Genomic DNA, 19,598 nt, shown 5'->3' on the forward strand with positions numbered 1-19,598 from the left:
TTGACGGTTTCCTTTGTTGTCTGTCGATTTTTCAAGATGTCTATTGGGCTGCCCAGGCTGGTGAACTAATTTAGAGTATAAGTATAATTACTTGCATTTGGTCAAATGTCTTTAGTCTTAGTTTTATGAGTTTAAATGTGTTGTAAGTTTCGAGGGAGAAAGTTCAAGTCTCTAGGTGTTTTAAGCCATTTTCTAGTTCCTAGGTCTTTAATTGTTTTCTAATTCCCATGTCACTAACATTGGGCAATTCCTATGTCTTTAGTGTTTGTCTGTTTTCATATGTATTAATTCCTCTATAAATAGAGGCGAAATCTCAAATGTAAAGCAATCGATTTGAATATTGAGAATATATGAAATTTGTTTATAAGCAAATAGCTATCCATGGTTTCTATATCCTTGGAAAGTTGATTCTTCATTGGTCATGAGCCAAGAAGCACTATATCTTTGGCTGATTATTTGTCTGTAGGGTTTGGTGGTGAGGTTTTCCTATCCGAAGTTCTGTATTCTTTGTGGGTGGTTGGTTCCGTAAGCGTTGGTGGTAAACTTCGTAAATCCCGATCTTGATCATTGGCTGGTGGTGCGTTATATATGCCTTGGTTCTAATCGTATTCTATCCTGCATGTTACATTTATCTATCCTCATCCTTCAGACATCACTCGTAATCACTCAAAACAACACTTGCCCATGTTAGGATTCGGCGCACAATCACAAGGAAATAGAGAGTAAAAGCGAAAAAAGAAAATCGAGACACAAGGTTTTTATTTTGATTTACCCTTAAATTAGGGCTATGTTCAGCAGATGATCCCACTATAATTATCACATTACACCTTTTTGTTACATCCCTCAATTATAAAAGAAAACGATATATATACTCAGTAGCGATTCATGGGTCTAAGCCTAAACTACCCAAAAAATAAAATTTCTTTAGATATTCCTTAAGTGTGACATATGAGTGAGACCCTCGTGCCTTCCTATCATTACGAACAATGAACCACACCCCAACAGCCCGCCCCTGCAATTGCATCGGTTAGCCACCGAATAAACTTCTTTGGATGGAAAAGTCAATATTGAAATTTTTTATCTATCAAACAAAAGTTTATCTTCTTTCTTTTTTTTCCGGCTCGTTTCGAAAGTGAGTTTATTTTTGTGTTGAGAGTATAAGTTTGGAGTTGATTGATAGTAGTAGAGGGGAATGCATGCCGAAAGCTATTAGGCGAAATTGCATGATATTAGATTTGCAATATCTATTCATGCAATGAAAATAGAAGTTCAATTTAGCAAATCCTTCTAAAAAAAATGCATATATATATATACACATTGAAATTAAAGTAAATTGAGAATATGATAAAATACTAATTGAGAGGGGGAAGGGAATGAAGGGGCGGCCTTGTTGGGTTAATTTAGTTCTCATACGTCGCCTTCCCCCACCACCACCACCACCTCCTCCACCTCCTCCTCTCTCTGCGCTCTCTCTCTCTCCTCTTCCCTTCACTCTTTGGTTGCGAGCTGAGCTGAGCTGAGCTGAGTCCTCCGTCTTCCCCGACTTCACTTAGCTCTCGATTCTCTCGCTTTTTGCTCCTATGCCCAATCCCCCGTTTCTTCTTCGCGCTCTCGCGGCTGTGGTGGTGACGTGAATTGCCATTATCGATTTGGCGTGGGGTCTTCCTTCCTGCTCTCGGGGCGATCGAGATGAATTGCCAAGTGATGAACACTTCCTCCCCGTCTCCGTCTTCCTCTTCCTCCTCCCGCAATCCCGTTCCCATCTCCCCCCTGTAAGTTCTTTAACTCCTCGTTGCCCATGTCGCGTAGTTAGGCCTCCCCCCCTCAATTGCATTTGCTGATTTGTGGGCGTCCCTTAATCTTGCTGGGGGCACACCCACCATTGCTAATGCTGTTCTTCGGAAACCCTTTTGGCCTGATGAGTTCTTTTTCTTGTTTTGGTAACGATAAGCTAGATAGGAACAGGAGCTTCCAAGTGTTGCCCCAGTGCTTTACCTTCAGTTGGGCGTTATCTCCTCGTGTTTCTCTCCCATGGTGCAGCATTTGTTTGTTCTGAGTATTGACGTACTTCTGTTCCTCTCAGTAAATTGCTTCGGCGGGCGGTTTGTTACTCCCTTTCTCCCAAGACGAATCGATGCTCCGGCATTCAAATTGGAGGTTGCCATAAGGTTGCTAATCTTCCGAAGAATTGCACGGCCCGTAAACATGCTTCCGGGTGGTCCAACGCGAAGCGACCGCTCGGATATCCTCCCCGAGCCTTGGTGGCTTCAGAATGTCGAGGTGTATCCTCAATCCCTATCGTTGGCGAAGAAAAGATAGGAGTTTTGCTGCTCAACCTTGGAGGTCCTGAAACCCTTGACGATGTGCAGCCTTTCTTGTTCAACCTCTTCGCTGATCCAGTTACTCTCTCTCTCTCTCTCTCTCTCTTCGACATGAAGTGTGTTACTATTGCAGCTGATACGTAGTCATATATGTGATTCCGTTTGCTTGGCCGTTTTTATGAATTGTTTAGTCTCTGGACATATAGACATAAAGTCAACTGCTTGGCCGTTTTTATTAGTGTAGTGTTATGCAATGAGGAGATTCTTTTCTTCGGTTTATTCTTTTTCTGAAACTTGTGCCTTTAGGAGGACCAGCCTTACCAGTGAGGATAGCCACACGGACACACGCACACACAGATCTGCTTCGTCCATGACCAAAGTTCTCACTTTTCTACATCCTTATTTTCTCTATAATCTCGAATTATACTGTTGCTTCACTTAACTTGAAGCTTCCTATTAGTGGCTGGCCTTATGGCACTTTGTACATTCCAGCATCTGATTTCCAAGGAAACAAAAGTAAAAAAAGTGCTGTTTCCTACCTTTTTTCTACCATTTTGTTCTATCCCACAGAAGCTTTGAAAGCATAAGTTATGGCAAAATCGAAAAGAATGGTTTGGATGTTCGAAATTTAAATCATTAAACATTTAGCTTGAAGTGGTTTTACAAAACAACTTCTTGATTAAGCTATGGACACAAGATCAGCATTTGTTCAGGCATACCATTTTTTTAGCTAGCTTTCGGGCACAATTTTAGCATCTATTGACATTTTCGTGTTTATTGCTGCTTCTGCTTCAATCACATGCTGATCAGTGAAAATTTGGTGATAGTGATAATCTTGTCTATGATTGTTTAGCTGAATTTCTCAGTTTTTTATCTTCCCCTTTTTACGAGAAGAGTTTCACAAGATTTTTTGTAGGTGTAGGCATGAAAGTATCGGGTAGTGTTCTTAGAGGAGCTTTCTCTTTTGTTGCTGTACTATGTCAATGGCTTTGTCCATGTCTGCTTATGAATGCGGTTAGCCATGAAGGTGCACCATAACTTCACGTATTGTGTTTTAATGTGTAGAGCTGGGTGTCAGTATAGCTCCGTTGTTCTTTCCCTGTAAGTATCTTGTTGACTTTATTCCACTTATCTAACTTCATGCTATTGTCAGGACATCATTCGGCTGCCAAGGTTGTTTCGCTTTCTTCAAAAGCCGTTGGCACAATTTATATCTGTTCTTCGGGCACCCAAGAGCAAAGAAGGCTATGCATCTATAGGTGGTGGTTCTCCTCTTCGGAAGATAACTGATGCCCAGGCATGATTTGAAACTTTGACGTTGTGAGATTAATCTATCATACATCCTTACAAGTTTGTGAAATCTGTGTTTTTTGGTGTGTGTGGGGTGTTTTTATTTTTTTTGGAGGGGGTGGGAGGGGATGCAGTGAGAATGCATGTGCAGATAAAGGAGAACGAATTAGTAAAATGCAAATAATATGGTACTTTAAAAGAAACAACTCTAAGCTCACTTTCAGTACTCTGATGCTGTTAATGGTGATGCTCAAGTTGTTGCAAAGATGGATTCTAATAAAAATGGAAAAGGAAGAAAGTTGAATCTAAATGTTCAGTAAAAATAAACAAAAAAGTTCTTACATTTCTTCATATTGGGGTTTCTCACCATTCAAGAAATGCCATCCGTTGTTCAGGCAGAAGAGTTAAGGAAATCACTTTGGGCAAAAAATGTTCCAGCCAAGGTGTATGTTGGCATGAGATACTGGCACCCATTCACTGAAGAAGCCATTGAGCAGGTAACTTTTTATCTTGAAACTTGTATTGGTAGAATGGTCATCTTGGGCACAAATTTAGAAGTTAAAATTGTGCCCTTGTTAGCGCTGCCTTTTGGAACAGACATCCATCCATGCCTAAGAAGGCACATGCAAAAGCGTGTTCTCTCTCTCTCTCTCTCACACACACACACACACATACACACACACACTCAAGCATGTGCCTTCACAGTGCACTCGTGTATCAATCGCCATTTTCTTTAAGCCTTGATGATCCTTTTGTTTCTTTATAATAAACTATATCAGACGGGCATTACCTGCTACATCACTTGGCTTATCTTTGGAGGAGTTTGTCCTGGACTTCGCTGTGTTATCATGATTTAGCTGGTCATCTGTAAATTATAAGGGAGTCTTGTCCTTCTTTGCAGAGGGATAGGTAACATTAAATATTTCAGAGGATAGGTGTTTGCTGTCTCCGCATTCTTCGATTTACTTCAGTGGAGGGTATGAATTGATTTTCTAGTAAACTGTCCTGTGTGCTACTGGCGTCATCCTCTTAGTGCATTTTCCTTGAGCTGATGTGGTTGTCTGATGCAACAATCCCAAGTGGTTAAGCGAGTTCTTTAGCCTCGTCATAGTGCAGGATCAGAGCTTGGGCTGTATATGAACACCTGTGCTTTTAAAGCTTCTATTCTTTAGGTAGATAGGCTAACTTATTAACAAATTAGATTAACTCTACAAATCGCTTTTCCATTTAAATCTGCTGAGGATGTACTGGCTGCAGAATATCTTAACTTGCATATGGGGTTGAAAAATGTCACAAATTCTTCTGCTACTTTTAAAATCATGATGTTGGCACTTTACTTCTTAACTGTTGGTTGATGCATGTTGATTGCCAAATTGTTTTCTAACTGTTAACTGTTGGTTGATGCATGTTGATTGCCAATTGTTTTTCTAACTGTGGGAAGTTTTTTCTGAATTGAGCAAAGGTTCTGTTTCAGTTACCTTTGTTTAACTTCTCATCACAGCCTTTTGTTTTGAGAGGAAATATGTTCGTTTTTTTCCATATTTGCAGTGAAAAAATATATGTAGTCCTTTCCTTACCAAAAAAAAAAATATATGTAGTCCTTCTGCTCATTATTTACTTTTATATGTATCCTTTCTTCAGATAAAGAAAGATGGAATTGCCAAGCTTGTTGTTCTTCCACTTTACCCACAGTTTTCAATATCAACTAGTGGTTCAAGTCTTCGACTCTTAGAGAGTATATTCAGGTGATGATGCCGTGACATTTTCAGTGAAGTGGACAAGCATTGCCGTATACTGACAAAAGAAATTTATTGATATCAGGGAAGATGAATACCTAGTTAACATGCAACACACTGTTATTCCGTCTTGGTATCAACGTGAAGGATATATAAAAGCTATGGCAGATCTAATTGAAAAAGAGTTACAAACATTTGACAATCCTGAGAAGGTATAAATGTGTTTTCACGATAATTTATGTTTAATGGGGATTTGTTTCCTAGTGCATATCAACTTTAGTTTGAGTCGGTCAATTAGTCTTTCTTATTGCCTATACATAATGATGCACGTCAAACTATATTTTATAATTTCTAAGTCTCAATGCACTCTTAGCATAAGGTCTTATACTGATTTTCTGTCTAGGTGGGGACTTGTAGCACGGCATAGTTTCTAGGGAAAATTTCAAAAAGGGACCCAAAGTGCTCTCCTTTTTTCAAAAGAGGACCCGAAGTGGAGCTTGTCTCAAAAGAGGACCCGAAGTAATCATTTAGTCTCAAATGAGGACCCAAAGTAGTGATTCAGTCTCAAATAAGGACCTGACTTGTGCGTATTCCGGCAGCCTAATCAGGGGTATTTTCGTCCAAAAGCATTTTATTTATTTGTTTTCACTCTTCTTCCCTGTTCATCTTCTTCGTTTGACTCCTCATCCCACCACAACCAAGAGGGAGGTGAGCTCCAGGGATGCCGTCAATCTCCTCTCCCTCCTCGTCCCACGACAACCACCACCACCACCACCATACTCTGTCTCTCTCTCTCTCTCTCTCTCTCTCTGTGCAAGCACAAGCGAGGGAATGTCCGCGGGGGGGAGAAGGAGGTTGGGCGCGCGTCATGCACGATGCGGTGCGGAGATCGCAGGGCGCTCAGATCGATCTGCGGATCGCAGCGATCGAGGGATCCTCCCGCGGGGGGCTGTCGTCATCAGTGATGCTCGCGGCCTTTTGGCTTCGGTTTTGGGTGGTGGGTTTGATGGGTTCCTCCGCCTCCTCTTCTCCTCCTTACTCTTTTCTCTCTGCCTTCTTCTTTCGAATCACCGCCCTTGCGGCGAGGGCCGTCCTCGCCGATGGCTGTGAGGCCATCCCTCGCTGGCCGCTGGCGAGGCGACCCTCGCCGAGATCTGGTGAAGGTCGACCTCGCCGGCCGCTGGCGAGTCCGTCCCTCGCCGGCCGCTGGCGAGTCCGTCCCTCGCCGGCCGCTGGCGAGTCCGTCCCTCGCCAGCTCGCCCAAAAGAGGCCGTCCCTCAACGGTGGCCGGCGAGGGCGACCTTGGCCAGCCCTCCCACCATCGCTCCCAGATTGACGGCATCTTCGGCTGTTCTTGAGCTCACCTCCCTCTTGGGTCAAACGAAGAAGAAGATGAACAGGGAAGAAGAGTGAAAAAAAAATTTTAATACTTTTGGACGAAAATACCCCTGCCTAAGTTGCCGGAATACGCATCAGTTCGCCGGTCGGAAAGTCAGGTCCTTATTTGAGACTAAATGATTACTTCGGATCCTTATTTGAGACAAACTCTACTTCGGGTCCTTTTTTTAGAAAAGAAGAGCACTTCAAGTCCCTTTTTGAAATTTTCCCTAGTTTCTAGGTGCTTAGCCTTCTTTAATCATAATCATTTGGGATAAAGGTGTTAGCGACTGGCCTTTCAGCCTAATGGTTGTCTGTATCCTTTCAGCCTAATGGTTGGCCTTTCATAAGTGTAAAAAGAATCCCCAGAGGATCTGGATTAATTGTATTATCTCAATGCTTGTCTGTCCTAATGGTTTTTGTGGTTCTTGTTATATTAACCTTCTTCCTACACTTGGAACCTTTTAATAATGTGCATAATAGAGTATTGCATACTAATAATCTATTAGTAGAGGAGCTGTAGATTGGGCGAGAATATTTTCTCTTTTTTAAATTCTCTTTCAATATGACTTTTGCTGCCTGCACTATTCTTCTTTTTCCCCTATTTTGATTGGGTGTCTATGCAATAGGTTGTGATATTTTTCAGTGCACATGGGGTGCCACTTGCATATGTAGAGGAGGCTGGTGATCCATATAAGGCAGAGATGGAGGAATGTGTGGACTTGATAATGGAAGAGCTAGAAAAACGGAGAATAACTAATCCCTACACTCTTGCTTATCAGGTCGGTCTGACCTTACTAATTTACGTCACTAACTTCTGGGTCTGGCTTTCATCATGACAATAACATTTCACTGATTTTTCGGAACTGGAAAGTGATGTATTTATATATCGTATATTTGTTGTTTATGCCTTCACGACTTGTTATTTCAGAAAGACAAAATCATGAACCAAGAGATGGGAATTTCTTGCTCTTTTAAAGTTTCTACTTCATTTGATCTTTTTCCTTCACCAAATCATATTATGTATACTTGTTCTTGACCAATTTGTATGAAAGTTCTTAGCTTCATATTTCTCTCCTTGATACAAGTTTTGCGATTAATCTCACCTTACCTCATCACCTAAATTTTTAACATTCACAACAAGCTTTCACAACACATGGATCATCTTGTACATATAAAGATCACTTATATTGCTAGAGCAAAGAGCTAGAATTGTAGTAGTATAATAATTTATTTCATGAATGAATTTTAGGTTTAATTTAGTGAGATTGCTCTATTTAACCTCACTTTTCTTTGACAAAAAAAAAACCTCAATTTTCATGTTGGGAGACGGTCTAAAAGTTTTAGAAATGAAAAATGTGCCGTCTATTCACCTAATAACTTTGTTCATTGATGGTGGTGGTCAGGGAGTTGGCCTGTAGAACTGTGACCGGCCACGGTGCTCTTACTAGGACAATTGTTAAAACACTTCAATTACCTACAATGAGTTGCATTTATTAATTTTCATTATTTCCGACGTCATGACTTGATCTTGATACGATTGTCATTGCAGAGTAGAGTTGGCCCGGTGGAATGGCTGAAACCATATACAGATGAGACAATTATCAATCTTGGACAAGAGGGTGTGAAGAGCCTTTTGGCTGTCCCGATAAGGTAGACAATGCTCTCATAAATTGCATGCTTTGATACTTTGAAGTCAACGGTTCATCCTTTGACGAATTTGGAGCTGGATCCACAGTTTTGTGAGCGAGCACATTGAAACTCTCGAAGAAATCGATGTAGAGTATAAAGAGTTGGCTCTTAAATCCGGCATCGAGAAATGGGGCCGTGTCCCTGCTCTAGGATGTGAACAAACGTTCATTTCAGACCTGGCAGATGCAGTGATTGAGAGTCTCCCTTATGTTGGTGCCATGGCAGTGTCAAATCTTGAAGCTCGACAGGTACCAGTTTTCTCTTCCTAGTCTTTAAATACTTTTGTGGGATTCACACTATAGAATTAAAAGTGTAATTAATCCTAGAGCCAACATGGCAACCTTGCTCCCTTTTTGCGGTGGTATTTACGAATGCAGAATGAGGCATTTTGTCACCATACTGGGTACCTCATATAGGAGGCCTTTTCTTCCTTGGGATCTATGGGTTGAATGTAGCTAAGGTTTCCTGTCAATAAGATCACGAGGTTTACAAACTACAATGATAATTCATTATGCTGTTTAATCCAGTTGTACTTGTTCTCTGCAGTCTTTGGTGCCACTGGGTAGCGTAGAAGAGCTATTGGCAGTGTATGATTCTCAACGGAGAGAGCTTCCACCTCCTGTGACGGTTTGGGAATGGGGCTGGACAAAAAGTGCGGAAACTTGGAATGGAAGAGCGGCTATGCTAGCAGTGCTGGTATTATTGGTTTTAGAAGTCACTACTGGGGAGGGATTTTTGCATCAGTGGGGTGTATTGCCATTGTTTCACTAAGAAAAATGCCCTCGCTCTCCTTCACCTCCTCTCCCTCTCTCTCTCTCTCTCCAATGTTGGTGATGATTTCACCTCCAACATGGAACCCCATGCATGATAGTTGGTGCCATTGTCCTGCAGTTGAAGTAAATGTATATCATGTCCTTGGTGAGGTTCGAATGTGAGTAAATACATGGCCATAACATTTTTGATGCAATTCACTGATCTTTCAGTGAAGCATTTTCCTTTTTCATAAGTTGTAAAGTAATGCAGACTGTATCAGCACTTACCTAACTATCTGCGCAAGACATCTGGAGTAAGAATAGACAGACTACTTGCATCCTAATTTTATTTAGGGGGATCGGAAAGATGTGGCATGTAAAGTGTATTAATAGACGAGTCATTGGACTGTCGTGAATACTCCAATTAATGTGGGCGGGTCAATGTTGCTTGTTTGTACAACTGCTACTATCGTTTACTTGTTCTGACTAGCAGGCTATACAAACAGCCATAGAAAAAAAGTTTTGCTTAGAGCTCTTCTATCAAAAGCTTCTGGGATAGAGCTTTGGTATGATGAAGGATGTTTGCATTATTACCTTTGGTTGTTGAGTTACCCAAATTAACTGGTGCCGCCACCACTAATAAAATGGAGGGCGAGGAGGTAGGACAGTACACATGATCTGTGCAAAGGATGCTACCTTGGAGGAAGCTTGACTAGTGATATTATTAATGAGGAGATTAAAGAGTGGTACACAGTTTTCTCCTCTCTTTTTAGTGCCAATTGGTAAAATCTCGGAAAATTATTCATTGAGAAGTTTGAGAAGTGAGGATTCTGATATGCAGATGTATTTGGGTTTCCACGTCAGTGCTGACTGCTGCTCAACTGATCTGAAACTCCCCACTAGCATGAACCTCTTTAACCCTTTTGTCATATTCATCTTCATCTTCTTCTTCGTCATCAACCTCTGCGTCCAGGTCTTCATTGCCTTCCTCATCTTCATCGGCACCCCAGCCAAAATCTTTGGTGGGCTTGGCCATTGGAGGTGGGTTTCTTGCCTCTCCCACTATTTTCATTATTTCCTCCACGCTTTGCAGAGAATAGCTCTGGTTGTCTCTCTGGTAATATGCTGCTTGAGCTGTTTCCGTTAGTTCTCTTGGCAAGTTCTTTAAGAACCATGGATGATTCTTGATTTCTTTGATTGTAGTCCTCTGCAAATTGAAAAAGAAAAAAGAGAAGTAAAACTCAGGCAGTCCATTCCGAATGGAGCCACGATGACTGGTTGAACTTCAGGAGCCCATTACAGAAAAAATTAGGTCATTCAATAAGGTGAGATGCAAGAGGATGTGGAAATTTCATATCTTTAAATTTGTTTCTTTTCTCCAGCATTTGACCCTTGGACATCTCGGAAAGCATGATAGCTTAATGTACGAATATGAATTGCTTTTCTGTGACGATTGCTAGATACGAACAGCAGAAGATGCTTGAGAGTTTGTAGAACTTTGCATACCAGGTTAAGAATAGCAACAAGAATAATCAGGATCCTATAATCATAGGCCAGACATGTAAATTGCAAAACATACATGTCTCTTGCAATTGCAATTACTTCAATGAAACTTGAACTGGAGAAAACCAGAGTCACCACTTCCATCAATACTTACCCTTGTTGGATTTGCAACAAATATTTGAGACAGCAGGTGTTTGCAATCTTGAGAGACGTGCACGTAATCGGGAATCTTGTATTGCACAGCCATGATTCGCTGTAGGAGAATGAAAAGAAAAGGAGGTTCATAAACGTTTAGGGGAGAGAAGTTATGCGATAGGCAGAATTTGAAGGAAAAAAGAAAGAACGTGTACTTGAATTGTCTTCCTGAAATTTTTGGGGTCCTGCTGGTCCTCAAAAGGATATGCACCCACCAGCATGACATATAAAGTCACTCCACATGACCACACATCTGCCAACTGCACATACAGAACCAGTACTGAGATTAAAATTCAACCCACCAGAGTTGGATAGCTTCTTTATAACAAGTTCCGGGTGAAAAAGAAACAGAACTCCTTCCACGAGAGAAATTGAATTACCTTGCCGTCATACTCCCTGCGAGAAAGGACTTCAGGTGCAATGTATGCTGGAGTTCCTACTGTGGATTTGGGTCTTGAATGCAACAGTGATGACTAACAAAAGCATTTTACAGAGTGGGAATCAGTGCATGATGCATTTAAATGAAAGAAAAAAGTTGATACGAGATCCAAAGTTTTGCAAGGAACCTTAGAGTAACCAAAGTCACAGATCTTCAAGCGCGGAGCAGGGCTTCCATCTAATAGCGTATTTTCCAGCTTTAGATCCCTATGACATATTTGCTGCATTACAATTACGAGAGTAAAACGTCAGCTACACACATGAAGGTGTCCAATAGAGATTGATCGATGGCGAACTGCAGGCTTTCTAACAAGAACTTGGTCATGTGAGATCGTTTACCATGTGGTGACAGTAATTAACTCCAGAGATGAGCTGCTGAAAGAAGTATCTAGCCTGCATAATAAAATCAAACACAAGATTATTTAACACACGCATACACACGCTCACCCAGAGATGGGTCTGGCTGGGATTGGAGTTGGAGTTGAGAGTCTTAGAAAAGGACCTCGTCTTCACTGAATCGACCAGCACTGCAGATGCGATCAAAGAGCTCTCCCCCAGCCGCATACTCCATCACTATCGCCAAATGAGTCCGTGTCAACACAACCTGCCGCATCATTTACATGATGTCACGCAACAAAGAAACTCCGAGCGAGGAACTTGGAATTAGGATAGGTAAGGCAAGTCTGCTTGCCTCCTTAAAGCGTATAATGTTAGGGTGGCGAAGCGATCTGTGGTTGATGATCTCTCTGGCGACATTCTCATCCATCTGCAATAATGCATAGGCATAGTCTTCTCAAGTCTTTCGTAACTAGCGGCAAATCAAAATTTAGACTCATCGTGAACGATTAAACGAGGTGAGTACGGGAGTAAGGCATTGAATGGAGAAATCGAAAGCCGTAACAACAGGACCTTGTGACCACGCTCGATGTACTTCATGGCAACGAGCTCTTGAGTGTCCTTGTGGCGCATAAGCCTCGCCACTCCGAAGTTGCCCGCTCCTAAATGCTTCACCACTTCATACTTCTCCATCTCCTCTGCTCCCTCCCTCTTCTCTCTCTGTCTCTCCTAATTACAAGCTTGCTGCTCCAATAATGAATCTGTTGCGGACTTGTAAGCGAAACGACTCAATATGTACGTGTAAAAGAATATAGCGAGGAGGAGTAACGCGACAGATGTGATTCAACAATCAATCCGCCATGAAAAGCGGCACCTCAGATTAACAGGGAGCTCAGATGACTTGAAAGAAAAGAAGTGGAATCGGTTCGAATCTCATCCACGGCAGAGGAAGAAGATGGGATTGGGAATATGAAGAACCTTCCGTTCTCTCTTTTTTATACAAAACAAAAGGAACGATATACGCGTGAGGAAGAGAGCTGAAGTGAAGTGATGAAGAAACCTGCACGTGGAGAGGGTCGGCTTAGAACTGGAGAAAGAGGCGAGTCATGGTTATAATAAGAACGGGTAAAAAGGAAGTCTTTTGAGGAGATCCCATCATCGCCAATCTGTGGTCAACCCTCTCCATCTCTCTCTCTCTCTCTCTCTCCCACTAGCTTTCCATAAGCCAGAGAAGGAGTACTCAAGGGGAAGTGGATGTTTCATGTAACAGACCTTGCTGTTACTGCAATTTCAAGGGATGCACTGTATTTATGAGTCGACATGAATTATTATCTTTCAGAGATGCATAAACGGTATGAGCAAGAAATACTAAAAATACGTCTGAACAACTGTGGTGTGGGTATGAGCCAGACTTAAATAGGATTTGGATCTCACAGAACGGCGTTGGGCCAGGGGGCCACTTCACAACGCACCCCCCACCATATTGTTTAGACTTTTTTCACCTTTGGCTCCAAGCTTTTGTCGGCGTCCATGCATGTGCCGTGCCTTGAGAACTTAAACGAACGAGGAGCTTGCATGTCGTTAAAAAAAGGAAGAAGAAGAAAGAGCCCTGTGGAACACAGCTTATGATATTTGTTAAATGCCGAGGAATGGAATATATATTATATCTATATGAATTGATGATTTGATTGAATGATTGATTGATTGCACACCATATATGGGTCCAGTTCTTCGACCAATACTAAATAGTTTCGTGTTTTAGTTGCTGAGCCGAATTTCTACTTGTATTTTTACCTGAATCACGAGATTAGTCATTGATAAGCTAATTATACAGTATACTACCTAAAAAAATTGTGGGACCATTACTGACTATTCTAAATCATTGAATTGTTTGATGAAGGTGTTATTTGGTATTTAAATATTCTAACACTAGCTATGTGTAGAAAAATGTACTCGTTGACAGTTATACGTGCATGAACCTCTTGTTTTAATTTAACGTGTCACAACTACGATTAGTTTAACACCCAGTGAACTCGCATGTGTTGAAAGTAACCTTATCACGGCCGCCAATATGGGGATGATTGTCGGCTTATGTTGTGATCGTATCACGCATGCATCTCATGCAATGATCAGCCGGTATGCAGTCTAAATTTGAATGCTTTTTCTTTACCTTCTTAATCAGTGGCAAAACATGTGATGAAAGTTTGGTAACTATGGAATTACAAATGCAAACGCTCGTTTGAGGCTGTTTCTTTCCAACGTTAAGGCTCCTTTCGGTACGCAAGCAGTGGGAAAAGAAGGAACAAGAAGAAGTCATGGTACACTTTGTTACCTTTGGAAGGATAGGAGTATGGTGTCGCATGATGAAATCGCTCCTCAAGCTCACAGGGTCACTGCTGCTGTTAAGGTTGCATTTGAAGGTTTCAAATCTACCGTAAAGTAATGGGTTCAATCAGGAGGTTAAAACCATTGTGCAGTTCCTCTGGTGAATGGGGGTTGTGCTGGTCGTGCTTCACTAATGCTCTGAAAGCAAGAATTTGGGCAGACGAGAGTGCTCATTCGTCAAATACTGGATTTAGTTTTAGGTTTGGATAATGGGGCGATTGGCCTGTTTTGTGGGACACTGGCTTAGTATGAGTTAGGTTTGAGCTTGCGCCTATTGGCACTTGGGTTGTATAAGGCCAACATCTTCTTGACTATCGAAAGAAAAAGAAGTTGGTCGAAGGGACTAGGATAGACAGTTTTTTTAAGGAAACCTATAACTACCCACTTCGCTTGTCTGAGAGGACTTTCAAAGTTGAAAACGTACACATTATACGAAGACTACCTATATTGCAATCAAAATAGGATATTTTACATTTCCAAAATAGAGTTGTTGAGTGTTAACGCGTGTCATTCAACTGAGAATCTCCTAATGCCTAGGGTTCGGTTGTTTGAAGGAAGACTGCTTCTAGGAAATTCTTTTATGACTTTTCAGTATTTAGATGACGGAAATCTAATTGATCTAAGGAAAACGTTTTTCATGGACTGAAAACAACAAGTTTAGATTGAGGAAAAATAATTTCCCCTTCTGGTAAAAAGTAAATCACTTTTCCTAAACAACCAAGCAAATAAAACTAAGCATTTTTCTTGAAAATGATTTGCATGAAAGTTCCTTTATCATGAAGCTTTTAGTGAAACAAACGCACCCTTAATTAATATACCCAAATTCTAGCTATATGCTATGTGGCCGTTTAAAATGCTTAGGAGAACTCAATTCACCTCGGCGGACCTTATCGATTAGACGAAGTAGGGGAGGACTCCAACAGTAGCCGCGGCTTGTTAAGTAAGAAGATGGACTCCGCACGACAAGCAAAAATTACCATTTGACTCATTTACAGCTTCTAAATAGGGAGTTTAGTCATGCAAGTGTTGGCCAGCGTGACAATCGGTCACACAAATACTCATATGCGTCGCTAATACGACTCCTGACACAGTCGAATTCCAGTATAATATTCTTCTTCAAGACGGTCTAACTTGAGCATCAGAGAGTTCAATCTAGGAGACCCCTAGGAGACTTTGCTGTGGGATCCAAGTTGGTTCCAGGGAAGAAGATATTCAAAGGTTGAAGTTAGATCCCTTGGGTTCTATTGGGAGCACGCAGTAGAAGCGTGATACCTCATCCGGGGAGATGGCCAAGAGAGAGCCCAAGTCTGAACCCGTCAACATATCCAATTGAACTAACATTCACTCAAAAGCTTAAACCAATAAGTTAAAGGCTAACTTGGATATATTAACTGCTCTACATCATACCACTTATCCGATGTAGGACTTTTCTAACACAACTCACCCGTGCACTTCAACAATCTCCCCCTCACATGTGAGCTTCGTATTAGGTCTGCTCCCCCTCAATTCAGATATCTTTCTGCACCAACATATCTCAACTTGAATCCGTATTACGTCTGCTCCCTCTCAATTTAGATATTCTTCTGTACCAACATATCTCAACTTGAATCTCCATCATCAACTGATAACTTGGGATTGCGTCGCCCATGGTCTCTTATCTTGTGTCACCAGATTCAGATATCCTTCTGCACCAACATATCTCAACTTGAATCTCCATCATCAACTGCTAACTTGAGATTGCATCACCCATGGTCTCTTATCTTGCCATATTTCGAATTCTTTTCATGGCAGTTCAAAGAAAGGCATGAGAGATAAGGAAAACTTAAAAGCTTCTCAAACCAGAGTAGCAATTCGATCAATCGCTATCAATGCCCGAAGAAAATTTGACCATGAGATTTCTTTCTTGAGATATTCATCAAACATCGGAACAGATTGGAGGCCTATAAATCAACTATCGGCTCTGATATCATTTGTTGAGAGCATGCAACAGAAACCCAATAGCTTCATTCGGAGAGATGGCCAAGAGAGAACTCAAGTTCGAGCCTGTCAACATATTCAATTGGACCCATCTTCACTCAAAAGTTTAAGCCAATGAGTTATGAGCCAACTTAGATATATTAACCGCTCTACACCACACCACTTATCCGATGTGAGACTTTTTTAATACAACTCACACGTGCACTTTAACAGGTTCATCGTTATTAAACAATCAAATCAAGGAAGGAATTATAACTTTCAAATGATGCTTCAACTTCTCTTATGATGCGTGGAATTAAGACTGATTTGTCTTTCCTCTTCCTTCAGTAACATGTTGAACAACTGCATCGCAACCAAACGTGCAGTGCATGCATAACAAGAATCATTTCATTATAATAAGGAGGAGGGAAGAAGAGGAGGAGGAGGAAAGGCATCGCAATTCGCAAAGATTCACGTGGAGGGGTGGATGGGGCGGCCACTGGCCATCACATGTCCAGAGGTGGGACTCCCATCCCTCGTCGGTTTTGGATATCATCGTATGTTCCAACAGTTAAATGTCTTTTCTTTTCCTTTTTCCATTTGTCTTCTCTGTTCTGTTCTCGCTGTGAAGAGTAGACAACTTTCGTCTCCTCTGAGTCCGTGGAATCTGAGTCATTTTTAATCGAAGGCGTGAAACATCGTCATCAGACACGACGACAACGACCACATCTTTATGATGACACGACCCAAAAACTTCGAATGCTCGAATGAATGTTCGTTTCATCACTTGTTTCCGAATGTGAAGTCGAGACTTTGCTCGTACGAGGCTTGCGCTGGAGTTTCCTTCTCGAATGCTTCGATGGGGTCTGCAATGAGGACCCTTTTTCAATCGGGTTTGCCCGGGCTGAAATGAGTTCCTTTCTTCCCATAAAGAAACTCAAGTTCGAGATACTTACTCAAGTTTGAGAATGGGATCCTATTCCCGCCTCTTGTTCAGTTCAATTGGGAATTGGATCCCGATTTCAATTGCTGCGCATTTCTTGCTCGGGGCGATGAATTTGAATCACATGGAATTGCCTTCCTCAAGAAATGCGGAACCAGATTATGGTAGGACTCTCGGACATTTTCAAGCGGCCATTCTCGTGGAAGCCATTCAATATGGGTTCAGACACGGATGTAATTTGGCTGTGCTTTTCAAAGCAGAAGGGGTGAAGCATCTCGTTCCTTACAATTCATCAGCAATCTTGTTTGCATACATTGACTCATAAAGGGTGGGTTTGATTAAACTTTTCCAAGGGCTTTCGTCCTTTAAATCCCCTTGGGCAAATATTGGGGTGTTTGCTAAGCCTTCCCAATGGACTTTCGGCCAAATGCTAGCATTGGGAAAGACGAAAGCCCGGTCCTGATAGGGATCGGTATTGGGCTTTTGGTATTTGACTGAATGTTGAAACTACTTTTTTCTTCCCAAACTACCCTCACCAATTTTCTAATTTTTCGGTTTTAACCCTAGTTGTGACTATTCATCTTCTTTGCACGAGAACGGCCGACGAGGCTAGATCGGGCCGGTGAGAAGTCGTGTGATTGCCTAGGCGGCCCTCACCGGGGTCGCGCGACCTCGGGCCTCGTTGTTGGGTTCGCGCCACCCCGTCAAGGCCACCTAGGTCACGTGACCCTGGGTGCCGGCCACTTAGGTCGCTCAACCTCAAGCCTTGTTGCTGGGGTCGTGTGACCCTCGCTGGGGGTTGCATGACCTCGGATGAGGGCTGTTGGCGTCAGATTTAGCTCGCCGTCGTTGTGAATTATCATGCAGAAAATGGCTGGCTCAGCAATCCATCCTGCTTTAGGTAAAAATGTCCAAAAGATCCAAAAGGTTTTGGGCCTTGTAGGCCCGTGAAAGTGCAAGAACCCGATGCCTTTGCTAAGATAACTTTGTCATCCTTGATGTTTTGGGTCCTTTAGGCCCATCAAAGGTCTCCTTAACGTCGCTTCTTTCTCTCAACTGATTCAAGGCTGTGTCCAGTCGGCTGTGCCTTCCTACAACAAAGTATTGCAGACACACAGTCCCCGATGGCAAGTTTTGTCCTGTGCATGGAGGATTGCAACGAAGGGTCCAGATTGAAATCAGGAAGGGGTTGATGATTGCATGCGGTGCGTGGAGAGCAGAGCGTCATATTGCACACACACAGTCCCCGATGCCAAGTTTTGTCCTGTGCATGGAGGAATGCAACGAAGGGTCCAGATTGAAATCAGGAAGGGGTTGATGATTGCATGCGGTGCGTGGAGAGTAAAGCGTCGGTGCATCGTTAGGCATGGGAATCAAATGGCCTTGTCCTGTAGTCACATGGGGAGAAAAGACTGTACTATCGCCCTATGAGATGTGGGCAAGAGAGCAGAGCATGCGCCTCTGAACTTGGCATGTGAATGTATCTGACTCCTCTGACACTTGTCGATGTCCTTTTGTTAATTGTCTCTACAACAAGGACCACAACACCTGGGCTAGCTCCCCCTTTCTTACATAAATATATCACCACCTCAAAGCCCTCCATTGCTAGTTTTGCAGAGAAGTAGAAAGAGAAGGAGAAAGAGATGGAGAAGAGCAAGATGAGATGCATGGGGCTTTTCCTGATGCTGCTCCTCGTCCTCGCCGCCCGTAAGCCCCCATCACCCCTACTCTTTAGTTCCTAATGTGACATCTATATGACTCTACATGTGCGTGTGTGCGCGCAGAGGAGGCGGAGGGGAGGATGTGCGAGTCCCAGAGCCACGGCTTCAAAGGGTCTTGCGTCAGCAGCCACAACTGCGCCCTAGTCTGCCGCAATGAGGGCTTCTCCGGAGGCACTTGCCGTGGCTTTCGACGCCGCTGCTTCTGCACCAAGCTCTGTTGACGGCCAACGTGCGTGCATGCTACAGAATAAGGACGCGATGACTAGCTTAGGCTGGTGTGTGTTCGCGTTGTAGTGAGTGAGCAAGTGAGCCAAATAAAATAAATTTGAAGGTTCTGGGCTCGTTAGTTTCTCAGCTTTCTAGGGACTTGATGTGCTTTTTCACCATTCACTGTGCTCTCTCTTCCATCACTTTTTGTAATTTCCTGATTCAAGGTTGTAATGCGTTTCATGCTTCCGTTTTCCACTCTCTCTCTCTCGATCTCACTCTCTTCTTCCATTTCGACTTATTTCTCGCTCAGACTGGACTTTTCTACAGCTTCGGAACAGCTAAAGATGATGTCAGTTTCTTGGGTAACGATCGAAACTAGGGTCTGTAATCTTTGACAAAGGTTCATTTGGACAACATGTCCACTGTTGATTGGGAAAAGGGTGGTCGTATGAGCCGTTGGGAACCTACCAGTATTCGTTCAGGTTCCTGAGCAAAAGTTTCTTATCCAGCGAGTGACTTTGCGTTTAAACAGGTTTTGAAAAAAGTTGCTAAAATTATCAGCTGTTCTGATTATTTATCAGTATTTATTATTGAGCTTACCCATGTGTCAAAAATTACCAACTTCTATACCGTATTACCCACTTTTCTCTCGTTACCAACCAATGTCAATTTTAATATAAATTTTTATTGTTTCAAAAGTACCAACATTGATAATAATTTACGGAGCTTGCCGACAGGTTAAG

At 42.3% G+C, this 19,598-nt stretch overlaps 3 protein-coding genes across 4 annotated transcripts; 2 read left to right on the forward strand and 1 right to left on the reverse strand.

Annotated features, from left to right (window-relative positions):
• Positions 1 to 1,419: 1,419 nt before the first annotated feature.
• LOC115689696 (ferrochelatase-2, chloroplastic) lies at positions 1,420 to 9,422 on the forward strand. Its single transcript, XM_030615834.2, has 10 exons — positions 1,420 to 1,772; positions 2,084 to 2,399; positions 3,475 to 3,618; positions 4,007 to 4,108; positions 5,253 to 5,356; positions 5,433 to 5,559; positions 7,354 to 7,506; positions 8,277 to 8,377; positions 8,463 to 8,664; positions 8,963 to 9,422. Exons 1-10 carry the CDS (start codon positions 1,690 to 1,692, stop codon positions 9,185 to 9,187), a joined length of 1,557 nt encoding a protein of 518 aa, XP_030471694.1. The 5' UTR covers positions 1,420 to 1,689; the 3' UTR covers positions 9,188 to 9,422.
• A 425-nt stretch (positions 9,423 to 9,847) lies between these two features.
• LOC115689697 (serine/threonine-protein kinase SRK2G) lies at positions 9,848 to 13,055 on the reverse strand. 2 transcript variants are annotated; one of them, XM_056312552.1, is made up of 10 exons: positions 12,701 to 13,055; positions 12,214 to 12,401; positions 11,996 to 12,070; positions 11,807 to 11,908; positions 11,644 to 11,697; positions 11,433 to 11,525; positions 11,247 to 11,339; positions 11,022 to 11,126; positions 10,826 to 10,924; positions 9,848 to 10,375 (listed from the first exon to the last, which is right to left on the reverse strand). In XM_056312552.1, exons 2-10 carry the CDS (start codon positions 12,331 to 12,333, stop codon positions 10,046 to 10,048), a joined length of 1,071 nt encoding a protein of 356 aa, XP_056168527.1. In that variant the 5' UTR covers positions 12,334 to 12,401; positions 12,701 to 13,055; the 3' UTR covers positions 9,848 to 10,045. The 2 variants fall into 2 exon arrangements, with proteins under 2 accessions (XP_056168527.1, XP_030471696.2); XM_030615836.2 differs by having other exon boundaries at positions 12,214 to 13,055.
• A 5,403-nt stretch (positions 13,056 to 18,458) lies between these two features.
• On the forward strand, positions 18,459 to 19,110 carry LOC115689664 (defensin-like protein 1). The gene is made up of 2 exons (XM_030615792.2): positions 18,459 to 18,631; positions 18,709 to 19,110. Exons 1-2 carry the CDS (start codon positions 18,568 to 18,570, stop codon positions 18,864 to 18,866), a joined length of 222 nt encoding a protein of 73 aa, XP_030471652.1. The 5' UTR covers positions 18,459 to 18,567; the 3' UTR covers positions 18,867 to 19,110.
• Positions 19,111 to 19,598: the final 488 nt, after the last annotated feature.

The sequence above is a fragment of the Syzygium oleosum genome, unplaced genomic scaffold, assembly GCF_021117445.2.
Source record: "Syzygium oleosum isolate NSW1041296 unplaced genomic scaffold, Sole_v2.1 Sole_v2.06, whole genome shotgun sequence".
In the NCBI taxonomy this organism is placed as follows: Eukaryota; Viridiplantae; Streptophyta; class Magnoliopsida; order Myrtales; family Myrtaceae; genus Syzygium; species Syzygium oleosum.

Coding starts and splice junctions, on each gene's coding strand:
- LOC115689696 (XM_030615834.2), top strand. CDS start 1,690: ATGAATTGCCAAGTGATGAACACTTCCTCCCCGTCTCCGTCTTCCTCT. Junction 4,109..5,252: donor CTGAAGAAGCCATTGAGCAG/GTAACTTTTTAT, acceptor TCCTTTCTTCAG/ATAAAGAAAGATGGAATTGC. Junction 7,507..8,276: donor CCTACACTCTTGCTTATCAG/GTCGGTCTGACC, acceptor TTGTCATTGCAG/AGTAGAGTTGGCCCGGTGGA.
- LOC115689697 (XM_056312552.1), bottom strand. CDS start 12,333: ATGGAGAAGTATGAAGTGGTGAAGCATTTAGGAGCGGGCAACTTCGGA. Junction 11,340..11,432: donor GTGACTTTGGTTACTCTAAG/GTTCCTTGCAAA, acceptor TGCTTTTGTTAG/TCATCACTGTTGCATTCAAG. Junction 10,376..10,825: donor TTGTTGCAAATCCAACAAGG/GTAAGTATTGAT, acceptor TTCAATTTGCAG/AGGACTACAATCAAAGAAAT.
- LOC115689664 (XM_030615792.2), top strand. CDS start 18,568: ATGGAGAAGAGCAAGATGAGATGCATGGGGCTTTTCCTGATGCTGCTC. Junction 18,632..18,708: donor GCTCCTCGTCCTCGCCGCCC/GTAAGCCCCCAT, acceptor GTGTGCGCGCAG/AGGAGGCGGAGGGGAGGATG.